This window comes from Agelaius tricolor, unplaced genomic scaffold, assembly GCF_023055355.1.
Source record: "Agelaius tricolor isolate 1412-34295 unplaced genomic scaffold, bAgeTri1.0.p SCAF_26, whole genome shotgun sequence".
Taxonomy (NCBI): domain Eukaryota; kingdom Metazoa; phylum Chordata; class Aves; order Passeriformes; family Icteridae; genus Agelaius; species Agelaius tricolor.
Genome location: NW_027269286.1, coordinates 621,179 through 645,633, shown reverse-complemented (window position 1 = coordinate 645,633; position 24,455 = coordinate 621,179). Strand labels below are relative to the sequence as shown.

Sequence of the window (24,455 nt, the reverse complement as noted above, 5' to 3'; positions counted from 1 at the left end):
GCTGGTTTAAATAGATTTAATAAAAACCAGAGAAAGCTAAATCACATTTTCATTATTAGGGATCTTTAAAGAAATGAGGAAGAAAAACTATGAAAATTCATATAAATTAAAATTTGCATATATTTGTATTGGAAATTACTTCCACGAAAAGTAAAACCAAATAGCATTTTTGTTTTCTATAATGGATAAGTACCTGAAAATTTAATCATAGACATTCCATCAATTTTTCTCTAATTTGTATATCTAACATCTGACCAAATGATCTTCTTCATATAAGTAATTTATAAATAAATACTTAACTGCTTTATATTTTTTCCTTTTCATATTCTCAGATGCTTTGCACTGTAAAACGAGACTGACACAGACTATGCCAACGAGGAGATTGAGAATACAGGCAAGGCCAAAGCAAACATGTTTCTCAGATGAGGCTGAGGGATTTAAAAAAAAAAATACTTGCAGTCAAAGTGTTTTATATTAATAAAAAGGGTCCCTCATAAAAATAAAAGTTGAAGTACCATGTTAGGCACTTTTTTTTTTTTTTGTTCCCAGACACAAAAACTGAGATTCAGAGTGGTCGTGAAATTTATTTTTAGCAGTTGTCAAGATTGTCTTTATACATATTTGAGATTTCAGGATTTCTGAGCGCATGAGAGGGATCCTGCACTGATTCAGCCCTGACCATAAACAGCCAGTGGATGACAGAGTCAGATGTTCCCAGTCCAGCAAATATTCCAATGCATTTCAGGCTACTGAAAGGCAGCTCCCATTCTGACTGGAACCAGAGGAAGCCCCTCAAATGGGAACTAGCAACAGTCAAATGTTTATATTTGGATTAAGATGTAGTTTGCCACTGTAATGCATACACAGAGGAATGGATTCATATTTCATGACTGACAACCTTTACAAATCCCTGATAGTTTGAAGGGCAGCATTTTGGCACATACTGTAGTTTGATAAATTACAGAAAGAAACCAAATTCTTCTGTGGATAATTTCAACAGGCAAAGATGATAAACAAGAAAAATAATTAAGAGCAATAAAATTTTCCTAGGTGTGTTTCTAGCTATTTAAAAAAGTACAGTAATAGCTGAGAGGAAAATATCTACATCACACCAACAGTTATTGCTCAGTGGAAAGGACATCAAGGACACTTGCAAGTAAGAGAATTGGATCAATATTAACGCGATTTTCATTTCATGCTTCCCCAACTCCAGTAAGCTGACAATATACTCTGATTATGTGAACTGCCTCTGAGTAACATAGAAAAGGTTATTAGAGCAAGAGGTGGAAATGGAATGCACTTTTTATATTGACAGGTCTGCTAATAGAGTGTACTGATTTTCAAAGGCATGCAATGTGTTTTCACAATTTGGTTTTGACAGCAAAAAAGAATTTCATTTATTCTTGATTCAAGATATTCACATGTAAGCAAAGGTTCCTTAAGACAGGCCACTGAAGAGGGAAACCAAACTATTCAAATAGGAAAATTTAATTAATAAGGCAAGAAAGAAAAGGTGATTGAATTTCAAAATGTATGACATGGTAATGAAACAATGGAATAAATTTGCTAAACAAGCCACTCTATGCTTTTGACATAGCATCTGATAAAACCTTTTTAAGATGACATAAAAGTGAAAAACATGCCTATGCCACGTCTTAATGTTGAGGCCTGGATTATGTCTGGAAAGTTTTAGATTAGTTCCTAAGCAACATTCCCCAGGAAAAAACATGTTCTGACTATCTGCTTGCAGACCTTAAAGCCAGGATCAATGTTGTCAGACTTCTAAACTGGCACACTCCATACTGAGGAACTGCACCCACATATGCTGGCCTTAATTTTGCTTCCTGTTCACAAAACCAAAAAAAAATTCTAATTGAAAAGGCTAACAATGATAAAACCTTGGAAATAAATGAAATACTCTTTGAAAATACAAACGCTTGACAATGCAGTGACATAGAAGAGATGGCATGGCATTTCATGAAATTCCATGAAAAGACAGTGGCAACCCTCTCTATGACAGGGATTTGGAACTACATTAAGATCCCTTTTTACTCAAGCCACTCTATTATTCTATATAATGTGATCTTACCTCCCAAACTACTTCTACTCCAACATTTCTAAGCCTTACTTATTATTTAAAAATTAGTGTCTCCAAACCATGTGGCTGGTCCAAACCTGAATATTTTTAAAAGAAAAAGCATATTAAACATCTGCAAGTTTTTAATTCTCCTTTTCTGTGGCCATGAGTGATTATGTCTTTGCTAGAAGGCAATTTTGCCCCTCATCACTTAAGCTTTTGCTCTCAAATCCAAAAAAGATTGGCTCTTTGGAAACAGCCACTGTACAGAGACATAATAGGACAGCAAAAATGAAAAAAATCTCTAGTGCAGGCAAGGAATGTGTAGGAAGTAAGTTTAAAATTTTTTATACTAGCTATCATAATTCTTGCAGGTATGCAACTGTTTCAATTTCTATCAAAACTACTTATTTACAGAAGAAAGCTTCAACAGCTCATGATCAGTGCTTTGAGAGACCCATTTGCCAACATATCTGAAATTACATTATCTTTCTGGAATGGTAGCCTTTTCAATAAAAGACTTTTCAAGTGAAACTCATCTGAGGCATACAGAAAAACCATCTTATACAGTCTTTACACAGACAAAATCTCCGAAACATGATGTAATGTCACATAAAAATGTTTCCTTAAAGGATTGTCAATGCTATATATAAATAATAAATTTTTCAATATAAAAATGTCATTAGAACATCTAGATTTACTTTCTAGATTCCCACTGGTTCAGTGGGCTGCACTGTGGCTATTATGTGTTCAAATGCATGTTTTTCCTCATGTAGACCACCACATCTCCAGAACTGGTTTACATATTTTCACCCAGCAGCTAAAGTAGCTGGTGGGAAGAATTGCTTCTATTTCAGCCTAGATCAATGCCTATAGTAACACCAGACAAAAGGCAGCACCCACAGGATATGCACATTTGTGAGGCTTCATTGTGCCTCTAACACTGTGATATTTGTGTTTAAATCTTAGAGCTGCTAAGGGACTACACTCTAGTAGCAGCAGACAGCCCTTATGTTTGGGCCAGGCTGCTGTAAACACATAAATTCCTCCAAGCTGTAAATAATCTAGCAATAGTAGTTATATATTAAAGTTATCCATCCAGATAGCAATATTAATCAAATTAAAATCAAAGCTTTGCAATTTTCTTGGTTTTGAACCAGATTTTACTGCATACTTTCAAAAAAAGTATTTCTTGCTAATTTATTTTTTTTTTTAGCAAAAATAGCTGCAGTTATAGAACATCTTTGTTGCATGCAGACCGGCAGATGAAGAGTGAAAGAGTAATGGTACACAAGACAAGAGATTCTGAGAGTCTATCATTAAAACAACTCAATGAGATAATTGAAGTGGGTGAACAGCAATCACTGCCCCAGGTAGAAGGCCTAAGTGTGTATTAAGAAGAGCTAACCCACAAAAATCTAAGCAGCAGTCAGCAGTAAAAAAAAAGGAGAGCAGTATTTTATTTCACTTTCCATTAAGCTGCCATGTGGGGTCTGTGACATCTTTCATTCTGCTTCACAAATATTACAAGAGAGCACAAATCTTGCATGCAACTGAAGGGATATTTGCAAAATTTCTATGCTTATGTTAAATGTGCAAGCACTATAACATTATCTTCCATTTAGATGAGAACTGAGATGATATTTAGACAATGTGATCAGCTTTTTAAGGGCAAAGGGTTGAATGATTTGTGCTATTCGGCAAAAAGGACACCAATAAAAGACTTTTTGAGTATTATGCATAGTTCTTTCAGCTGTGAAAGTGTATCTATTGAAGATGATGTTCAAGGTATTATGCAAACACACCAGGAGATGTACTCTTTAGGCACACTGTAAGGATAAGAAAAACATCATGTCATTATGTAATGAGCGTGATACAAAAAAGAAACTTAAACTGGAAACACATAATATGCTGGCTGATAGAATTCTTAACAAGGGGTTTTCCTTATCATGCTGGTTAGTACTGTATTTGAGAACTTTTTCCATGAAATGCATTTGGTTTTCTTTTACCATCCTCATCCCTGCCTGTAACTTGCACCATGCTGAAACTCACAAGAAAATCCAGTTTATCTCATTACACTGGTACTTTTTGTGTGTATTTCTAAACCAACACTATAAAATAATGAAATACACAAAATAAGTGGTATTGAAGAATTCACTCTACTTGTAAGGATATGGAATAGCCATTGCATATATAGCTAAATCTTCATTTCTTGTGTACAAATCTTACTCTATACATAAAATGTCTACAAGAATTTTCATGTGATATAATAGAAATCGATTTTATGTGATAAACGTTAAGTAGTGCAATGTAAAAAGATGAGTAAAAGCACTTGGTCATCTTAAAATATCTACTGTCTCTGAAAATTAATTCCCTTATTTTCAAAATCTATACATACCAGTTTCCTTTTCTTTGGGAAAGACAAGGAATCACCTATATTGAAGAGATTCCTAGACTCTTCTTATATTTGTTTAACCCTTGCAGGTAGCCCAGAGGCTCACAAAAACCTGAGCCCAGTGCCTAAAAGCCTCTCACCTCTCTCACTGACCATCAGAAAGAGTGGGACAGAAAAGTCTTTTTAGATCTACAGTGTGATCTCCTAATTATCCTTATGCAGAGGGTGCAGCACTGCTGAAATAATGCCCCTCCATTCCACTCACGTGCTTGACATGCTGTCCTTGCCAAGTCTTCAGAAAACACTAATGATACATATTCCCACTTACATACAAAGTGGAGAATGGGATCCTGCAGTGAAGACATTGAGAATAAGAAGAGTGGAGTAAACTTAGGAAAGGAGTATTTTATGTTTTTAACTATTGCCAAAGGAGATTTTTAAAGTGCTTTTACTCCTTAATAGAGAGTTTTAAAGCACAAAATATAGGAAACTAGAAAAACACATGTTAAAATCTGAGTCCCAAGACCTACATTCACCTAGCTTTGAAGGACTCTGAAGGACTATTATTAGACTTTCACTGACACAATGTTCTTCTGAAAAGTTTCTATGAGATTCACTGAATATTCATGGGTCAAGAATTTATATTTCTTTGTCAAACAGATATAGAAATGAATAAATAGAACACATACAATGTTCACATGAGCTTGAAAAGATTTCTCATCATAGCAATTTACTGGGTTTGGTAAATAATTTACTTTCATTTTGCAGAACAGATATATTGTGTTCTTTGTACATGAAAATTTGACTGTGGAAGGGAGAAAAGTGCAGCTAGAATTCCAAGAATGACAATGGTTCCAATTTTTAGATCTTAGGAATAGTTTTGCAAGCCAATTTCATGGCTTCAAGAACATTCTGGGGTCATATATTTTCACATGAAGAAAGAGGTAGTTATGTTAACTGCTGGTAAAAAGCCAGCAAGTTCTGCAGTAGAATCTATTAGCTCAGACCAATAACAGCAGCTAAAACCCAGGTCATGCTGGATAACCTAAAAATCTCAGAGGAAAGGCATTTGGAACCAAACACAGAGGTTTAGAGGGAAAAAGTTTTCATATCCTATTTAGCTCTATGAAAAACTTGAATTAGAGTCAAAAGACAGCTTCTGACACTCAAGAGTTAAGAAAATAATTACAAAAAATTGACTGTTTAATAAATCTGTACTTACAACTGATAGTAAAGCTGCCATAAAAATTCCTATGAATATGCTAGAAACAACATACAACAGGCAGAAGATATTTAGAGACTGCAAGTACTGATAGAATGCAATTGCAACTCATTTCTATGACCTAGTCATGGAGCAGAAGCTCAGACACTGAGTGCTCAGTAAAATTCAGCACATCAGTCTTCAGTACTCCACCCAAGCAAATTCCTTTACCATTTACCTCTTGAAGGTGCCTTTCATTACATTACAGTGGGTTTTAAGAAAAAGAATCACCATAATGGTAGATATATTTATGGTATCTATTTAACGAGAACATATTTATGATTGGGGGGAGTGGGGTGGGAAATGTTATAAAGAAGATCAAGTCAAATCTAGTATTTGAGATTTAATTATTCTCACTACTAAGATTTTATTTTGCAGATCCTTCAGCTAGTACCCAGTGTAAGGTTTTTCATAAAATTTCTTTAGACAAAACTGTATCTTGCAATTACCATATAAAATACTAAGAGCACAAAACTATAATGTAATATTTTCCCTAAAATCCTGTGAGGATGAAATATTTGGGAGTTTATTTGGTGAAGCAGTGGATGGCACTGTTGGGCCACAATTATAAGGCTAGAGATGAAAATCTTAAATTGCTGTGCTTAAAAAAACCCATTTTTGTGACTTGTTTAGGCACACAATTCAGATATAAACTCATTCAGAGTACACTGGAGATTTCACAATCAATGTGGAAGCTAGTTCGTGTACTGAATAGAAGTTTTGTAATAGGAGAAGTATTATTTTAGGTGCTTCAACTGAAGCAGAAATGTTTACATGCTTGTTTCACATGGCAGCATGATCCCATTTAGGACTTACTTGGCACATGGAAGAATTGTTATGGGTTAATTTAATGACTGTATACATATTCTTAAAATGCTCACCAGTGAACATCAAGTATGCGTATTTTACCACCCACAAAGTCGATTCTATTTCTTAAAACTGCTCACAATTAATGGTCATCTTGTCTTTACTTACTGACTAAAATTGTGTGAATGAATGGGGTGGTTGAACAAGGTTTCTTTTTAGAAAAGGGCTTTTGTTCTTCAGTTACTCTAATGTATTGTTACTTGAGGCAGTACTTAAATAAATATCAGTTTGGGGAATTATCTTAGATAGGGGTCACCCTGTATTTCCCCAGAACTACATATTTTATGAAATTGTAGTAGTGTATGTGACTAATTTTTAGGTAGTGCATTAACTGAGGGGGGAGAAAAAAGACAATCAAAAATATTGTCTTGGCTTATGCAGCTACAATAAACTCAATTTCAGAAACAATAACTATTATACTGAACATGAGAAAATTGACATTAGAAGCATTAAAGATGAGGCAGAGAGTTCCCTCAGCAAGTTTGCACATGACAAGAAACTGGGAGGAGTGACTGGTCTGCCAGGGGCCTCAGCAGGCTGGTGAAATGGGATAACAGGAGCCTCATGAAGCTCAACAAGAACTAAGTCCTGCATTAGGGGAGGAATAAGCCCAGGCTCCAGTACCTGCTGGGAGCACACAGCTGGAAAGAAGCTCTGAAAAATGGAGCTGGGGGTGCTGAGGGACACCAGCTTGAACATGAGCTATCAATGTGTCCTTGCAGCAATGGGAAATGATCCTGGGCTGCAGTAGGCAAAATATTGCCAATAGGTTGGGGAAGGTAATCCTCCTCCTCTGCTGAGCCTAGGTGAGGCCACACCTGGACTTCTGCATCCAGTTCTGGTCTCCACAGTATAAGAGAGACGTAGATCTTCTTTTATATTTACTTTTACTATTAAACTGATCCAGATATTCTGTAGATATTCTTTGTTTCTCTTGAGGAGGGAAGACTCAAGGGGGCCACAAAGTTGTGTATAAATACTTCTTGGTTTTCAGTACTTCCAAGGATGGAAACCACATAACTTCTCTGGACAACTTATCCATTGTTTGACCACCATGACAGTAAAAAATACTTTGTTCCTGTTACTGGAAACCAACAGACGTCTAGATCAGTTTAGAAGTAAAAGAAAATATGAAAAAAACCAACAAAACTCAACTTTGTTTTGATCTATAAAATTCAACAAAGCTGAAAAAAAAGCTGTTCATACAGATATAGTATAAGGAAGCAATATTTCATAGACAAAACTAGAAGCATAATTTGATCTTTAATCTCTTACATGGTACATATGTAATGCTTTCACTGCTATATACCTAGGAAAATAACTGAGTTTTATGCATCTAGTTGGCCTGCTAGCAAAACTCTGATAAGTAATGATTCACTATCAGTTGACTTCAACTTGCTATCATTTTTGAACCAGTTACTGAAAAAAATACAGGTTTTCTTATGGCTGGTTCTGAAACCAGTGTTGTTGAAACTATTCTGGAAATACACTAGGCATTTTCAATATGCACAGAAAAGTGATAAGGTAAAGGTTAATGAAGAACCTTATGATCTTGAGAAACTTATGATCTTGAGAAAAAGTAATATAACTCTTTTAGATATATATGATTTATGCAGTAACTTTGACAGAGAGTCTTGAATTTATTGCAAAAAATGGTAGGATTTTCACCAACAAAAGACACCTTTATGTCTTTAGCAATGCCCATTAGTATCAACAATCTAATATATCAAAGAGTAGAACCTGAAATGCAGAATGAAAATGAAGACTAGCTTTTAGGTGCACATTCAGACTTCCTAGAATAGGGCACTTGATTTTACAGCAAAGCTTCTGAACAAAGATGATGAAAATGAGCATCTCTGGTTCATGGGATATTCTGATTTCTTGATATGTCTCATTACTTGAAAATGCCAGGTAAGTTTCTAAGACACTAGCTTAGCTTTCTAGAACAGCATTTTGCATATAGCTTCTTGCCAGTTTCTCTGGACACTCTTCCCTCTACCTTGCTCTAACACTGCCTGCAGAAGGCAGGGAGCCCAGCAGCTCATGAGATGGAACTCAGGAGCTATGGAAATCAACTGCTTTGGACTTCTCAGCACTGTGGGGTTGCTCTAGAGCTAGCATTTCTGAAATTTCATCCTGGGGTATTTCTCTAACATTGAGGACCCATACAAAATTGAATCTTCCTTTAGGGTCCCTGGGACAGCCAGATGTCCCATTCTGAATACAGTCCCTTGTTTGAGTTCCTGTGGATTTCAGACCCTCAGTTTCATAGCAGGAACACACACAGCCTTGCTTCTAGGGTAGCTCTTGCTTGTTAAATAATCTGGTCCTTCCTGCCATTCTTTGAAGGTCCCTCAAAATTCATCTGCTGTCATGAAAACAGATTTCAGATCTCAACATTCCCAATTGCCAAACCTGATGCTTTTTAATTGTGTTTGTGTAATAAAAATGTATTTCTAGTGATCAGTAAACATTGTATTTGGTGAAACTTAGAGCACTAATGACAAGACCCAGAAGGAGCCAGAGTCGTCTTCGGCTAGAACTGCCCTTGAAATAAGGTTGCTAATTACATATTCAAACACATATGCAAGTTCAAAAGCCATATGTGGCTATATTGCACATATATCTGTGGCTTTATTTCAAAACTTAAGCATTATGAAGGCATTTTTATTTTTTGTTTTCTTTTTCATTCTAAGCATTTAGAATCTGTCATGCTAATCAGCTTAACAGGTTAAATATTCTTGAGCACATACCCTAGATATATTTGACCAGCTTACACATGTATGTTTAGAATGTGGGCATCGAGTTCATTCCCATTTACTTTAATGTTGATTAGAAAATGTAGCCTTTCTTGTACTCTCTCTATGTATAAATTATTTGTGGACCTGTAAAGGCTGATGGACCAAATTTTAATAAAGGAACTGGTCTAGGTTGACCTTTGTGGACCAGTATTCTACCTCACTGGTAGGTGGTACAGTAGTGTCTCCTTTATGCTAATCTCCAATGGCTGTAAATTGTTAAGTTGATTAACTAGAAGAGACAGTTCTTTCACCACCTGTGCAGAATCTCTGTGAATTGGATCATATCTGCATATTTCACATATCCATCACAGTTAAATCTGGGGAAGAAAAGTAGGGTGTATACTCATTTATACAATCTTTTCTTTTTTCTTTCTTTTAATTTACAATTTGCTTATTTACACTGAAATTCCATCTAAACTTAGAATAAGAATTGTTTAAGTTATTGATGTTATAAAATTAAAACTCTACTAAAAGTTCCAGGTAATTCAAATTCCATTTTAGCTTGCACTTTTACACTGCAGTAAGTAGCATCTCTTCAGCTACACAAAAGAGAGAAATGAAACTATATTTTGATTCGAGTAAGAATTTAACTAAAACAAAAGGGCACTGCAGATACAATGTTGAACTAATTGTGCTTGTATTTTACATTTGGGCATGAAAGTAACTTTAACAGATTACAAACAAATCTAATGCCTAATATTAAAGTCTTAGAAATGGTGGAGACTAATCCAAAAGGAAAAATTCTCTAGTCAATCTCCTGTAAACGCTGCTATGACTGAGATGCAAAGAGTCTCAAGGGACAGCTAAGTATCTAGCCATATCTAGCCATATCTAGCCATAGGAATCTGCTGCAATTTTTCACACTGTTTTAAATAGGCATAGAAATATGTTATGATTTCTAATTGCAATATTTCTTACTTGTCAGGTAATTTGAAAATATATTCATATGTAGACATATGCCCACACACATACATATATGTGTGCATAATATATCTTATGAAAAATGGAAATCCAAACATGCATACAAGAGCTGACTAACCAACTGTAGTTAAGTTGAAACTTCATTGTGACAAATTTTTGGAGAAAATATTGTTTCCCAATAGTACAACACTGAATGTTTCCTACGGGAAGAAGACACTATCGTCTAAAATTAACACTTCTCTTTTTAGGCCTTCTAAAACAAAACATATAGATCATAAACATAGTTTTAATTTCCAATACTCCTTCCTTACTTACTGCAAATATAATATAATTACCGTATCCATACATCCAACATCAAATATTATTTAATACTAGAGTAGCTGTAAAGTACTGTTTTATCCATCAAGGTCATATCTTGATGGCTGCACAAGCTCAGATAAATCAGGTGTTAAGCAGGCACATCTCCAAGGAATCTGATAATTCTCTCATCTGCAATCCTCAGCATATCTTATTATTTACTGCCAAAGAAATGACTGATTAATTTTGTCATCTTTGCTCTGTGATTTTTGCTCAGCTGAAGCTGGCTGCCCTCTTCTGCAATGCCTGATCAGACCTATTTAAGTTGATGCCTTTGATCGCAGACACTGAGGAGCTTGCTGACTTAGGCTTTGACTAAACATTCCTCCACTGCAATATTTATGCACAGAATCCTAAATGATAATGGACAGTCATTGTAGATAACAAAAACTTGTAAGATGTTTCCACTATTTTTCTGATGCTCAAGGCAGCTCTACTTGTACTAGAGGTATCAGTCAAGATGAAAAATTGAAACAAAAGCCCAACAAATTTTCCTATGATGAATACTTTATTTGTCACAAGCGAAGTATCTGAGGTCAGGAAATAAAATCTGTTATTGGAAAACTATGTAGTCTGATTTTTTTTAAAAATGCTTTAAATTCTTTCTGTAGCGCGATGTCATACTCGGTTTTGGAAGCTAGGGGCATTTTACTATCAAACTGTTCCAAACAAAATTATCAAAACAAAACCAATAAAAAACCAACTACAATGAAAGTTAAGCCCTATGGAAAAAAAAAAAAATCTGCCTCTAGCTCTTTATTAATCACATTCCAGCACCAGAGGCTAGAAGTACATCAAACTGCACCAAATCCTTTTCACATGACAACCTCATAAATTATTAAACTCATTAGTAACACCAAGAGGCATAAAAATAACATCAGTGTTAAGGATGTTTTCTTACAGAGAAAGGTCAGCTAAAAGTTTCAGTATTAAAATCCAAAGACTTAAGCCTCTGAAAAGCAAATACATCTAGATAGAATCCATGAATATTTTAATGCATGCTGATTTTAAATTCCCTGTTAATTTTAATACATATATGAAAAGCTAGAAATATTTTTAATTTCTGAAAACTTCACTCTATTGTTAATTTTTATGTAACCACTAAGTTTGATGTGCACCACCTGTGTATAAACCTGAGTTTTAATTTTCTTGTATGGTGAATGCACCAACAGGTGTTATAGAAATTTAAAGTCCAAGGTTTTAGTGACTATTTGCCTTTCAAAAGCAACACAGCAATCAGCACAGTTTTGTACCCGACTCTCATAAAATCTCTATCCTGATGTTTTGGAAGAACATGGAGAAAATAACCCTTTGTGAAATATGAAATACCATATACAAGTGGGGGAAATGTCTTCTTTAATTGAGCTTAAGGAAAGTTTATGACTTGAAGTGCTGGACATGATAGTCTTCACTTTTAAGTAAGGATTAAGTTACACCTCCAAGTATAACTGCACACACAGATATTAATTCATATGTCTAACCTTCTTTGGATCCCAGCTATTTGCCTTATACAACTGCAAAGTTGGTGAAAAGTGTAGGTCATATACAGAGTTAGCTTAATATCTATCATATTCAGAACTTTTGGCAACCTTAGCCTTTGGCTAAACATGAGATGAAAGGTTCAACTTGCTTTGGGAATGGTTACTTCAATTTTTTACTCCTAAATGCTAAAGAATCATAGCATTTTCTTTTCAGCACTAAAACAAAACAAAACAAACCAGAAAACCATCACAATACTCTTTAAAATCTCCTGTCTTTGATATGCTAGAGAGGTATCCCAGCTTAAACCCAAGAAATAAATTTGCTTTAGATTTTTGGAGTACTCAGACTTCTGCTGTACAGAAGTCACAAACATATGAAACTTCTACATGTTATAGAGGAATTTGTAAGCATGTTCTCAATCCTCTTTTATACTCCAGCCACATCTCCATGAAAATCAAACATTATGTAATTCTTCAGTTTCTAAAACTGAAGCTTCTATGTATTCAGTTCACTATTGAATCACAAGTTATCCTTAAAAGATATTATTGTTAACAAGTTCTAATGCATTTCATGATTTGCAGAAAAAATTTCTTCTGGCTGAAATTTGCATGCCAGAATAAAATTTCTGGTATTTTTTAATTCCTCATTCAGAAAATGTCTCCAATGGAACTATTATGATGCATTAGTTTGACGACCTATTTCATTCAGTCACTCCAGAGAGACATGTTCAGTTGCTTTTATCAGCCTCTCAAAATTAGTGTCTGGGAATGCTAGAGAAGTATAATGTGAATCCCTTGAGGATCAGGGAATTTAACAGCTCACAAGCTCAAGTCTTCTGGTTCATTAAAGTGCAAGAATTGAAAGAATTCCTTTTCTAAGAATATGTTGTCCTAGGAATTCTCAGCACTGTCCTTGAGAAAGAAGGGACATGATTCTGAGGAATCCATGGACATCAAGAAAGCATCATGAGCTATGTTTTAAGCTGAGGTAATACTGACCATATTCCACAGCAGCTTTTAGGAGAGCATCAGCATGAGTAGACCCAAAAGCATTGCGAACAAATCTCCTCCGTCGGCGCAAATCATCCTCCCAGTAATCCAAGCGCCAGAAGTCATGCAGTTGGCTGGAAAATAAAGAACACACGCATCAGCACCTACCACAGCTTGAACTGTATTTACATACATTATAGTATAATTTCACTGCTGCTTTCCCATTTCTGGAATACAATCTTGTAAAAACATGTATTACTAAAACTTACAATATTCCAGCGTTTCTTTACATGCATTTATGTATTATAAACCCCAGCACTGCCTGTCTCAAAGTGTTCTGCCTGCTGCTAAAAACATTAATCACACTGAACCCATTAACAAATGCAGCATCAAATTACAAGTATTAATGGCACCGCTTGCTTTCTTTTACAGTGTTTTTAACAAGGCTTGTAAATCATAGAATGGACCTCAGTGCAAATAGTTTGCAATTTAATGACTATGGTCCCTTAGCAGACCGAACTTAAAAGTATAAAATATTGCCCACTTGAATTTTGTGGAACTATGATTAAACTAATGTGCTGAAATATTCATTGAAATAATTCCCCACTGCCCCCAGCAACCTGAGAAAATTGCAATTTTATTCATTATTAATAACACTGAATTAGAACAGCAAAAAAGTTCCACCATGTGGTAATTGTCTTGGTAAATTATTATTCCAGCACTAACAGAGTACTAGGATGATTTTATAGCTCCCAGCTAATACAAGCCATTAACAACCATGGCCATCTTAGTGTAACATTGCCTTTTTACATTCAAAAGAATATTAAACTCCTGTAGAATTATATAAGCCATTGTTAATCTATATTAAAGTCAAAAAGTACACATATATAATCATCTGGTATTCAGCTTTGGTTCTAAAGAGCTGACCAGCTCCACTTTCAAACAACTTCTTGACCTTATCAACACAAATCTCCCACATCTTGTTTATAAGCTATTTGGGCAAAGCTGCATTCTAAGCCAACATTTTAAAAGCTTTTTGGATCACTAGGAAGAATGCAAAATATTTGTGGATGCATCCTTATTATCAAACTCATAATTGAACACACTATACATTTAAAATTATTCTGCAGGCCATGACCTTGTGGACGCTAACTAGGGAACCACTGCTCTAAACCAGTCATTTTCAATCCATCTGTAGTGCCCTGGACATGTGTGATCATAAGACAAAGAGAAAAAAGAAAAAAAAAAAGAAGAGGGGAAAAAAGTTGTGGCCCCGTCTACTTCAGCCTTCAATTTCAGCTGCATCAAACAACCTGGGGGGGGGACGAGAAAGAAGGGGGGGGGAAAACTTGAGTTCATAATATAATTCTATGCAAGAGAAAATTATACTTGAGTAGAGAAAATACAGAATGCCTGGAATAAGGTTTGGCATCCAAATTGCAAACCTATCAGCTTCCTGCAAAACTAAAATGATAATAATCTTGTTTTTCTTTGTTGGATTTTTCTAGTTATTTCTTCAGCCACTATTTTCTATATTGCCTTCATTTTGACCAGCTATGTGCTGGTAGCCATTTCCAGAGGAAAAGTAGAAATATGCTAATGTAGGACAGACATTTTCATTCTTTACAGTCCACTTAAGCACTTTTTTTTAATGCTTTCATTAGTTATTGTCCAACTTTACTAACTGCTGTCATGACACCTGGATCAGAAACAGAGGGCAGGGCACCATGGGGAGTGGATCTAGCATCCTACCTTCTAGCCACTAACAAATTTTCAGAAGCAGCACACTGTAATTTTTAGTCAATGCTGCTGTTTTTTGCACTCTGAATGGCATTTTCACAACATGCTTCTTAAGTCTGTGTGAAGGTCCTACTTTTATGGCTGCCTTGCAGAACATGCATTTTACTTTTTACAAGCAGCGAGGAGGCAACTTCAGTGGTTTTTTGAAAGGCAAGAAACCTTCCTTTTATAATTCCATTTCAGAGTAAGTAATGACAGGACAGAAGTAAAAATATTAATGAAAACCTTTTAAAAAAAGATCTCTGAAATTATTTGTATTGGCAGCAATAAGAAAACCACTAATGTTGATAAGAATGATCTACATAATAATAAAATACTTAATGAGATTAAGAAATATTCATATTCAGCCTAAAAACTATGTTTTTAATTTGCTCTGTGTTTAATCTGGTAATTCATTACTTTGATTAATTAGTCTGAAGATTACTGTACATTCTCAATTTAACCAGATTTTAAAGTCACTATTTTAATGAAGTGTTAAGTAAGAAAGCAATGAAATTTTCAGAAGATTAAGTTTTTTGGATCTATTTTACAGATCCAAAAAAACCATTACAAGTTCACCAGGGACTGAAGCTTGAAATATGTAATAATGGTGCAAAATTAAAATTTTTGAGAAAAAAGACCAGAAACATCATTTCTATTCACAAACTATATGACTTTTAAAAACAGAACTGAAGTTTCTTGTTACCGTTTTCTACAATGTCTATCCTACAATGTTACTACTTGCTTCCAGGTCCTGGAAGTTGGTATCTCAACCCTAAAGAAAAGGTTTCTGAATCTTAACTAGTTGATTGAAGATTGATTTTTGACTCAGAGCAACATCATCAACAAAAAGACAAGATACCTTTCCTACACTGTTGTTAGAAAGAAAGCAGAAACTTCAAAAGATGATGGATGTATACTTACGGAAAGCTTTGAATGATTGAGCTTCATCACTTGAATAACAGGCAGAAAAAAATGTGTGATTTTCCTTAAATGTTTTATTCTTACATCTCTAGGTTGGATTAAAAATACTACTAAAGTAGAATACTGTGGCACCAGTTTCAGCCTAAAATTTAGAATTTAACCTGCTTTAAGTCAAGCATTATGGACTGAATCAGTGTTAAATTGCCTAGCCCACAGATTACAGTACTTTAGACATATTCTAATCCTGCGGATATCACTCAGACTTTAAGATTTTTGAGGAATTTAGGTAGCTGTTAGGTAGTTCTAAATAATGGCTGTAAATGAAGTAGAACTGTATTTTCAAATGATGTACCAGGCACAAGTCAGTCCTAGAAGAGAGCATATCTGCAAATCGCCCATAACTCTTTCTGCTACAATGCTTTTTTTAAAGTGACTTGACTAAATCAAGTAATTTTAGTAATTTATTTTTTGTGACAAGGACAATATTTCAATAGGCTTTACTTTTCCTTATAATGCATATTATTAATAATCCTTATTTCCACAGCCAACTAGATTACATGTAATTTCTCATTCCTCCATATTTTATACCAGTCAAGTGACATTTTGAATCAGGCTTGTTTAAATGAAGAAGTGCATATTAAGCACAATATAATGAACATTTTTTAAGAACTAAAAGTTTATAGCATCATATATGAGATATTTCTAAAGAATTTTAAGAAAATAGAAATACATATCTATATCCTTCCAACTGAACAGCTATTTTAAATGTATACTAAAACACAGGACCCAAAGAACTCCACATGATGAGTTTAACTGTCAGAGATAATTTCCTTACAAACTACAGTATAATCCAATATAATCCAATATAAACCTTTCTCATCATAATGAGAACTGGCATGAATCTAGTAATACTACAAGGCTACTAACAATGAAAAAAAATATTTTTAATGGTATGGTGTTGCAACTTAATCCCAAATTTCTGATGTGCAGTACTTCATACAGTTAATACAGACAAAGAAAATACATGTTTTAATGGAACAAGCCCTATTGTACTACATACTGAAGGATTACAAATTTTGTTTCAATGTCACTGTCATCACTGGTACTCATTTGACAGCTTGATGTGCATGCTCTCCTACTTCAAATACACTTTTCTTGGCCAGCATGGGATGGAAAGGCAAACTGGTGTTATGCTGCCCTGGGTAGCCATGATGGACTTTGATAAGTTGGAGCAAACAGCTTTGAAGTCTCTCAAATAGAGAGCAGGTTGCTCTAAAACTCAGATCTGCCCAGAATTCTTCATTATATTCTTTACTGCCATACCACACACATTTTCCATGTGGGAACAAAGATTATTGAGACAGACTAAAGTGTTTCAGATAGCTCAATTATCCTCTCAGAGGAGAAATGGTGACGTGCTTTGCCAGAAAAACAATTAAGAGGAATGTCAAGTCAGCTTGCATAGCAAAGTCCTCCCTGCCTTTTCACATCTCCATAGCTTGAACATTTAAAATACAACTCTTGAAAAGATTTTCTGTTAATTCCTATGGCCATAGCTGCAATGAAGAGCATGGGAAGGGTTTTTCCTTGGACTGATGAATACTAGCTGTCCTAAACTGTAGGTCTTTGTCCATCCTGTGTGCATTCAGCATCTGTGACAACAGCTGCATGGCTGTGAAACCCAGTCCCTGTTTGGGAACAAGATGCAGTTTGCTACATGTCACCTACAGCTACACAACTAGTGACAAAAATGAATTCTGGAAAGTAGCAGTACACATAAAAGATCCTCAGACTGCAGCCCCAAGGATGGGCTGCCAGATGGAAGAAATTAAGTTTGAATATATTAATGAAGAGGAACAAGCCTGCAGACATGGGGGAAGGGGGAAAAGTTGTTTTGAAAGAGAGGTGGGTCACAGAATTGGAAGGATCTCTGAGAATCCTTAGTCTTTGTAATACTGGGAAAATACTAGAAAAGACAAGGAATTTATGATCTATAATTTCAACAATTAGTCCTGGTTGCTTTTATGGGACATATTTTGAAAAAGAAAAATTATTCTTTTCACAGTGTGGAATTATGACTGTGTTTTGAGAAATAAGGAAAAAAAGTATATTTGGAAAGCATAAAGAATTCCCCTAATGAAGAAGAAAAACAGAAAGTGAATGATATTTAAAAAAAAGGTAAGTAAAAGAAAACTTGAAATACAAAAAATACAAAAACACTTCTGCAATGTTTTTAATGGTAAAAGCCAACATTTAAACCTATTTGCCAGATGATACAAGAGCAGATGTCTTCTGTTACAACAAAGGAGCAAATAAGGTTCCGAAATGGTGTTGCAATAGATTACAGTAACTGTAAATAATATTCAACCCTGAAAATACTAATACAGGAAATAAAGATGTAATGAACCTGAGAAACACCTAATGTCATGAAAATTGGAAAAGATGGTAAAAAAGGGGAAGGGTTTCCACTTGGACTTTGAAACACAGATAAAATAAAGCATAAAGAAACTCAAACTAACAGCAAACACTACTACTGATCATCAGAATAGGAGCAGAGGAGTCACCTCTGAAAAGCAAAAAGAGAACTGCTAACAGTTTCTCTCCTCTGATCATGTTACTAATGGTCTTGCATTAATAATGAAGGACAAAGCTGAGACAACAGAGAATGAAATGAAAGAGAGAAAAAACTATCAGAAGATGACTAATGATTAAAGATGCACCAAATTTATGGAGAAGAATTTCTAAGAACTGTTTTAAAGGGTAACACCCTTTTCAGAAAGGAGGAAGTGATTTATGGGGCTTTTATTTTCTTCTTAAGGCACTGGAAAAAGGAGTATTTAGTACACATTCTTAATGAAGATTTCCAACTCCTGAAACTTCTGTGTCTTAATTTCAGTGAGGAAACTGAGGACACATCAAAAGCTGAAAACAAAAATCTCTCAATTTGAATTATTCTTCAGATAGATAAGATGTTAGAAAGGAGAGTCATGTCAGTAGATGTGAAAGGGAGGCTGTGACAATAGAGATGTTAATTTTAGCTATGGTACTACTTAAACCACAAACTTCTCAGTGGTTTAAATAGTACCATAGCTGAAATTAACTATGTAAAAGTCAGTAAAATCCCAGGATAATGGATTTTAGTCTATTGCATAGTCTGAAGGAAAAAACTCATAATGAATACACAAATAAATGAGGATTAACAGTTTACTGATTGCCTAGATTTTTTATAAAGCCTTAGTTCTTCCGAATGAGTTGTTCACATTGGAATGGCTGCAATATTATTAAGTAGTAGTAAACTTCTACCAAGAAGAAGCAGTTGTAGGGAAATAAGACTAACCATGCATAAAGTTATAAATGGGGAAAAAATAGAGAGAAAAAAGCTACATACTTTTAAAAATAACAATAGAAGTGGCAATAATTCAAATCTCTACAAAGTAAAACTAATGATAAGTAGAATTTTTTAAATTATTGAATTAACATAAAATATAAATTTAAAATAATGAGAGATATTTGGCAAATCTATCTAAGTACTAATGGGCAATAGTAGCACACTACATGTAGGACAGCTAAATGAAACAATACAGTTTTCTAAAGTTATATACTAGGTTCTTTTTAGTGACTCCAATGGCATTGAATGAAGAACTGAAGGACCTTACAAAGCAGATACATAAATTGTCAGTGTTTGACTCACCAGAATCACAAAGGGCTTTTTAGAAACAAAATATGAGTAACAACAATGCAATTGCACCAGACTCTAGAGATAATAAATTTTAAACTTAGAAACACTAAAATGAAATAAAATTTAGGGTTAGAATTAGGACATAAAAGATCATATTTGAAAAAAAAAGGAAAAGAAAGTGGTTGAAACAATACTCTGGTTTAACTCAGATTTCTGGTTTAACTCAGATTTCTGGTTTGGAGCCTTAATTTTGTTTCAGAATGTGGTTTGCTGCCACTCCAACAAAGAGGAAACAAAACATCCAAGCCCAAAAAGCCATTTTATAGTTTTAGATAAAGGAAAATTTGGGTAAAATTCCCTTTTGGAAAATACCTTGAAAGAATTGTTTAGGACACTTTTATTTTTACTGTATATTTTGTTATGTCATGCTATCTCAGTACAATGGGCACTTAGTAAGATTTCACAAGTACTGCCATGATGCCTCAGTACAACAAAATCCAAGATGGAATGAATTGGGAGTCATCTCTGTATTTCTTAACTGGCTGCAAAAAAGAGACAGACAGAATGGCTTAGACTAGGAGCATTATTATAAGGGGCTAAAATTAAGTAAAATGCATTCCATGATAAGGGTGCATGATAATTCTCTTATTCAAAATGTAGAAATATCTCCAAATTTAATTGACGCAAAACTTGGTATAGAAAATGATCATTGAATTTCAAGCAAAAAAATTGTTTTATGTTTTGACTAGTATGCTATAACATCACATCTGAAACAGGCACTATGACATTAAGATACAGTCTTGCTTTTAGGAAATACAGTATGAAAATAAAAACATTTGAAAACTTTTATTAATTTAGAAAAATGAAATAGGAAAAAATAATGCATTTTCACAGGAATTTATGCCATCATAACTTTTTCCCAGAAGATTTAATCAAAAGAATGTTTTCTAATTTAAATGGGTTTAAGAATGAAATTTTCATTTAATTCTTCTTTATTTTTTTACAGGCATGTTACCTACTGTAAGCAAAATTATTTTCCTTGTTAAACACATCATCTGTAAAACTAAAAGGAAAATAAAAGTGGGTACCATCCATCTACAAAAACAGGAGACTTCATGAAATAATACAACTTTTTGTCAAAATTGTCTGGAAAGTAATGTGTGATTTTACAGCTATAATCCATAAGAAATCAGATAAATATCTCAGAAAATAACTTCTTTTTCTTGATTTAACAAAGTGAAATGTTGCTTTAATAAATTAAAACAAAAGAAGAAGTTTTAGGACAACTATTATTTTGCTATAGAGATGCTGTTTTTCAAACAATGTTAACTTTAATAGATACAGTTCTTAGGATATTTGAGATATTTCTTATGATATCTAAGATATTTACAGAATTAAGTATGGGATTTTTTTCAATTGTAGTTTATCCTCTGAGCTTCAAACATTAAATATTCTTCCAGTAGTGATTCTGTAGAATGGATTAATCTGATAATGCTGTTACCTACTTCTGTTCAGCTTTTCAGCCAAGACCATCAAAGTGCATTTAATTAGGAAGAATGGTGACTCAATTCTGCCTATGCAAGGTGAACAGTGGTTGCACAAAAACCAGATAAACTGGTGTTGTGACCACTGGAAAGTAAGAGAACTCCTTCTTGTAGTTAAGTATTGCCCCTTACTGTCTGACTCCTTTTTTGCATAGAAATTAATTAAAAAAAAACCCAAATCTCAACTTCCTCCCAAAATACCCCTTCCCTGTCTGGGATCTTTTAGTATTATTTGCTTGGTTCAGCTGTAGCACTGAAAAGGGAAGACTGAGAGAACAATTTATTCAAATCTCACCTTCTTCCTTTGCCTTCTGCATGAGCACTAACTATGCTACTTATGTAGATGATAGGATATTTTATTCTTGGTGTAATGAATACAGCTAGGTTCTTTTGGTTGTTTTTTCTACCTTTTCTGGAGAGAAATTGAGAAAAATCCTAAAACACAATGATCTCTTTTCCCATTGAATTCTGAATGACAGTAACACCACTTCACTAAGAAACTCCAGTAAACAAAGCTGGAGATTATTTTTAATGTCACTCCCATACAGCCTACATTAACACAATGCAGAAGTCCTGAGATTTTGCAAATGTTCTAATGAAGCAGTGACTTTTTACAAGAAAAACAGGTTACTCTGTGTTTTAAGATTTTATGTATCCTATTTAACACATATCTAAGGACAGTAGGGTCTTAGCTTATAAAAAAAAATTCTGAGTCTTTATGACTTGTCTGCAATTCTAGAAGAGTTAATTAGTACCTAAAATTTTGTACAGTTACAATTATTGTGCTCGGACAAATGAAAAATAGTCCCCAGATTTCCAAGTGTGCATCCCAAGTAAAAGAGCTTGCTGAAGCTCTGGAAAACTTGGGTGCCTCATTGTCTTACTTAAAGGTCAAACACTAAAGGCTCAGACTTGTAAGTAGGGATAACATATGTGACTGCTGATGAGGATGCTGTCCCAGCTGTCTGCTCCATTCCAGATGCACAGATTAAGGTGTCTGAATCTCTTGTGATGGAACTACTGAAGAACCTACTGAGCACACAAATTACAGCCCAGTTTCTAGACAAACCAGCAATGACTTGTCAAAAAGTCTAGAGCTGCACTTTTAACAGAAACAACATGGTTGAGATAGACAGCTAGGACTTGTTATCTCATTAGTTACTCCTGTTTGTAAGTCATGGCATGGAATATGGAATCCAGGAATAGAAAGTTTGTCTCTCAAAGTCTTTAATCAGAAAAAAAGAGAAAATGCTTTCTCTAAATGTTTTAAAAGTGTTATTCTAAAACTAGGAGACACAGCTTTATTTTATATATATATATTATTTCTTAAAAACCCATAATGAATTACTGTTTCAGACCTTTTTAAATTATTCAAGCTGCAACTGTTTAAAGACAGCTAACTTATTAACCTGGCATTGAGATGAAATAATTAGCTTCCTTGAGGCCTAACAACAAACAGCAACAGTAATCAAAATCTAATAAATAAATAATAAAGTTTTACCTAGGCAATTGTTTTAATTTCCATCATGCAGAGCTGTTTATTAAAATGCAAGTCTAAAAATACACTATTTTAAAAGAGTAATTATTTTCTGCAAAATGCCAATTCAAGCTTGGTAATTGGAAGTACTTGAATTCAAAATTTATAGAAGCCTGAGGTTTTACATCCCCTGCAAGTTTTTTGGTACAGATTTATTTTTCCCCTATCATCCAGAAGTACAACATAAGTTAAGAAAAAGCACATACCTGTCTTTACCTTAAGAACTAAAACAAAAACACGACAGCCCAATCAGTGGATACGCCTTTTCTGGTGTATAAACAATTATTCCTACCCCCAAATATAGCTTGTATTGATGATATAAACATTTGCCAAGAGTCCTGGCTATGAATGCTATAGAATTTTTAATAGGGTCCTTGTTTATAATACTATCAAATAAATACTGAAGTAATCTTAACTTTGATCTTTTTTGTTCTGGGAATTTTTGCGAGAGCTAAAAAGCCAGCTTGGCAAGTAAATCAAAACTTTTCTATTTATACTTTACTTTTGACAGTCAAGAGGTTCTTCAGAAGTATAGAAATAGTCTTCTATAAAACATCCCAAAATATATCAGCATGACCTAATGATGTATTTTGGGCTCTGAAAATATTATACGAGAAGAAGCAGACGTGAAATTGGGAAAAAAAAAAGAAAAAAAAGATGACACCAAGTTATAACTTTGTTTTCAGTCTTGAAATAAATTGCTATATTTGAGGGTTCTGAAAATTAAGTAGGGTATACTCCAAAGAATTTTTGCATACAAAGTATTTAGCAATCTATTACTCTGGATATACTTTTTAATGTTTTCCTTCCTTTTATCTATTTAATCACATGATTCTGTGTGACAATCATGAGATACAGATAGATACAGATGCTTTTTCCCTTGTCTGTAGCACAAATCTGTGACATGACCATGTGTTGTATCTTCTGCATTTTTCATGCATATTTACAGTTCAGTTGCTGTTGTATAGTAAGTATGACTCCCTATAAGGATATGCTTTACAAATATATTACAAAATGTGTATTTGACTGTATTTGGGTCTATGTTTTTAAATGAATACTAAAATTAAAGAAAAATCATCAGCGGCAGTTCAATAAATTTATACAATCCTCCTCCATTTTTCTGTGTAGAATGACCATAAGGAATTACAATCCTCAACCTTGCAAATTAAGCAGATTTTATACTTTACATGTTCATTGCAGGTTGTTGGTTTGGAGGTTTTTTTTGAGACTTCATTATCACAGAGTTTGTATGGGAGATGGAAAATGAGAAAGGAGTTCAATCCCATCTATTATTACAGCTGAAGGGAAAGATTCAGTTCTGAATTAGACAACCGGTGGAGGAAGAAATCATATGCCTGGATGGAGAGAAGGATGTTCTTCTCTCCCTTCAGAGCATGGGTAGCCAAATTTCCTGATCCAAGAAAGCAAAAGCTGAAAACTTCACAGAATTGTGAAATGCAAACTATAAGTCAAGAAATGGTAAAACTCTAAGATTAGTTCAAAAGTGGGAGGATGAGGAAAAAAATGGAGCTGGATGCAGTCTGTACCTGGGTTTGAATGTAATTTGGTGATGGAATTTTTTGGTTTACTTTCTCTGAGCTCTAAATGTGGATAATCATGAATATTTTGTGCCAAAGCTCTGATGACACATGCCCTTGGAAAGAGTGGATTTTGAAGAGCTGAAATGTCACATATGGCTTAAGAACCACGGCACAAGTCATTCACCCTCAGAGATTCTCCAAATTCTAATGACCAACTTGGGCAAAAATACAGCTTACTCTCTTTGTTCTTCAACACTTTCATTCTTTTTTAACCTCTTGATTCATTTAACTGCTCCGGATC

The 24,455-nt window shown here is 34.3% G+C and overlaps 1 protein-coding gene across 7 annotated transcripts in view; it reads right to left on the bottom strand.

Moving 5' to 3' along the window:
* The window catches only part of NBEA (neurobeachin), a 459,554-nt gene that overhangs the window by 170,789 nt on the left and 264,310 nt on the right, over nucleotides 1-24,455 (bottom strand). For all 7 annotated transcript variants that reach the window (XM_071448498.1, XM_071448499.1, XM_071448503.1 and 4 more), the window contains one exon: nucleotides 13,160-13,284. In XM_071448498.1, coding sequence (XP_071304599.1) covers nucleotides 13,160-13,284 — 125 coding nt within the window. The remainder of the gene's footprint in view (nucleotides 1-13,159; nucleotides 13,285-24,455) is intronic.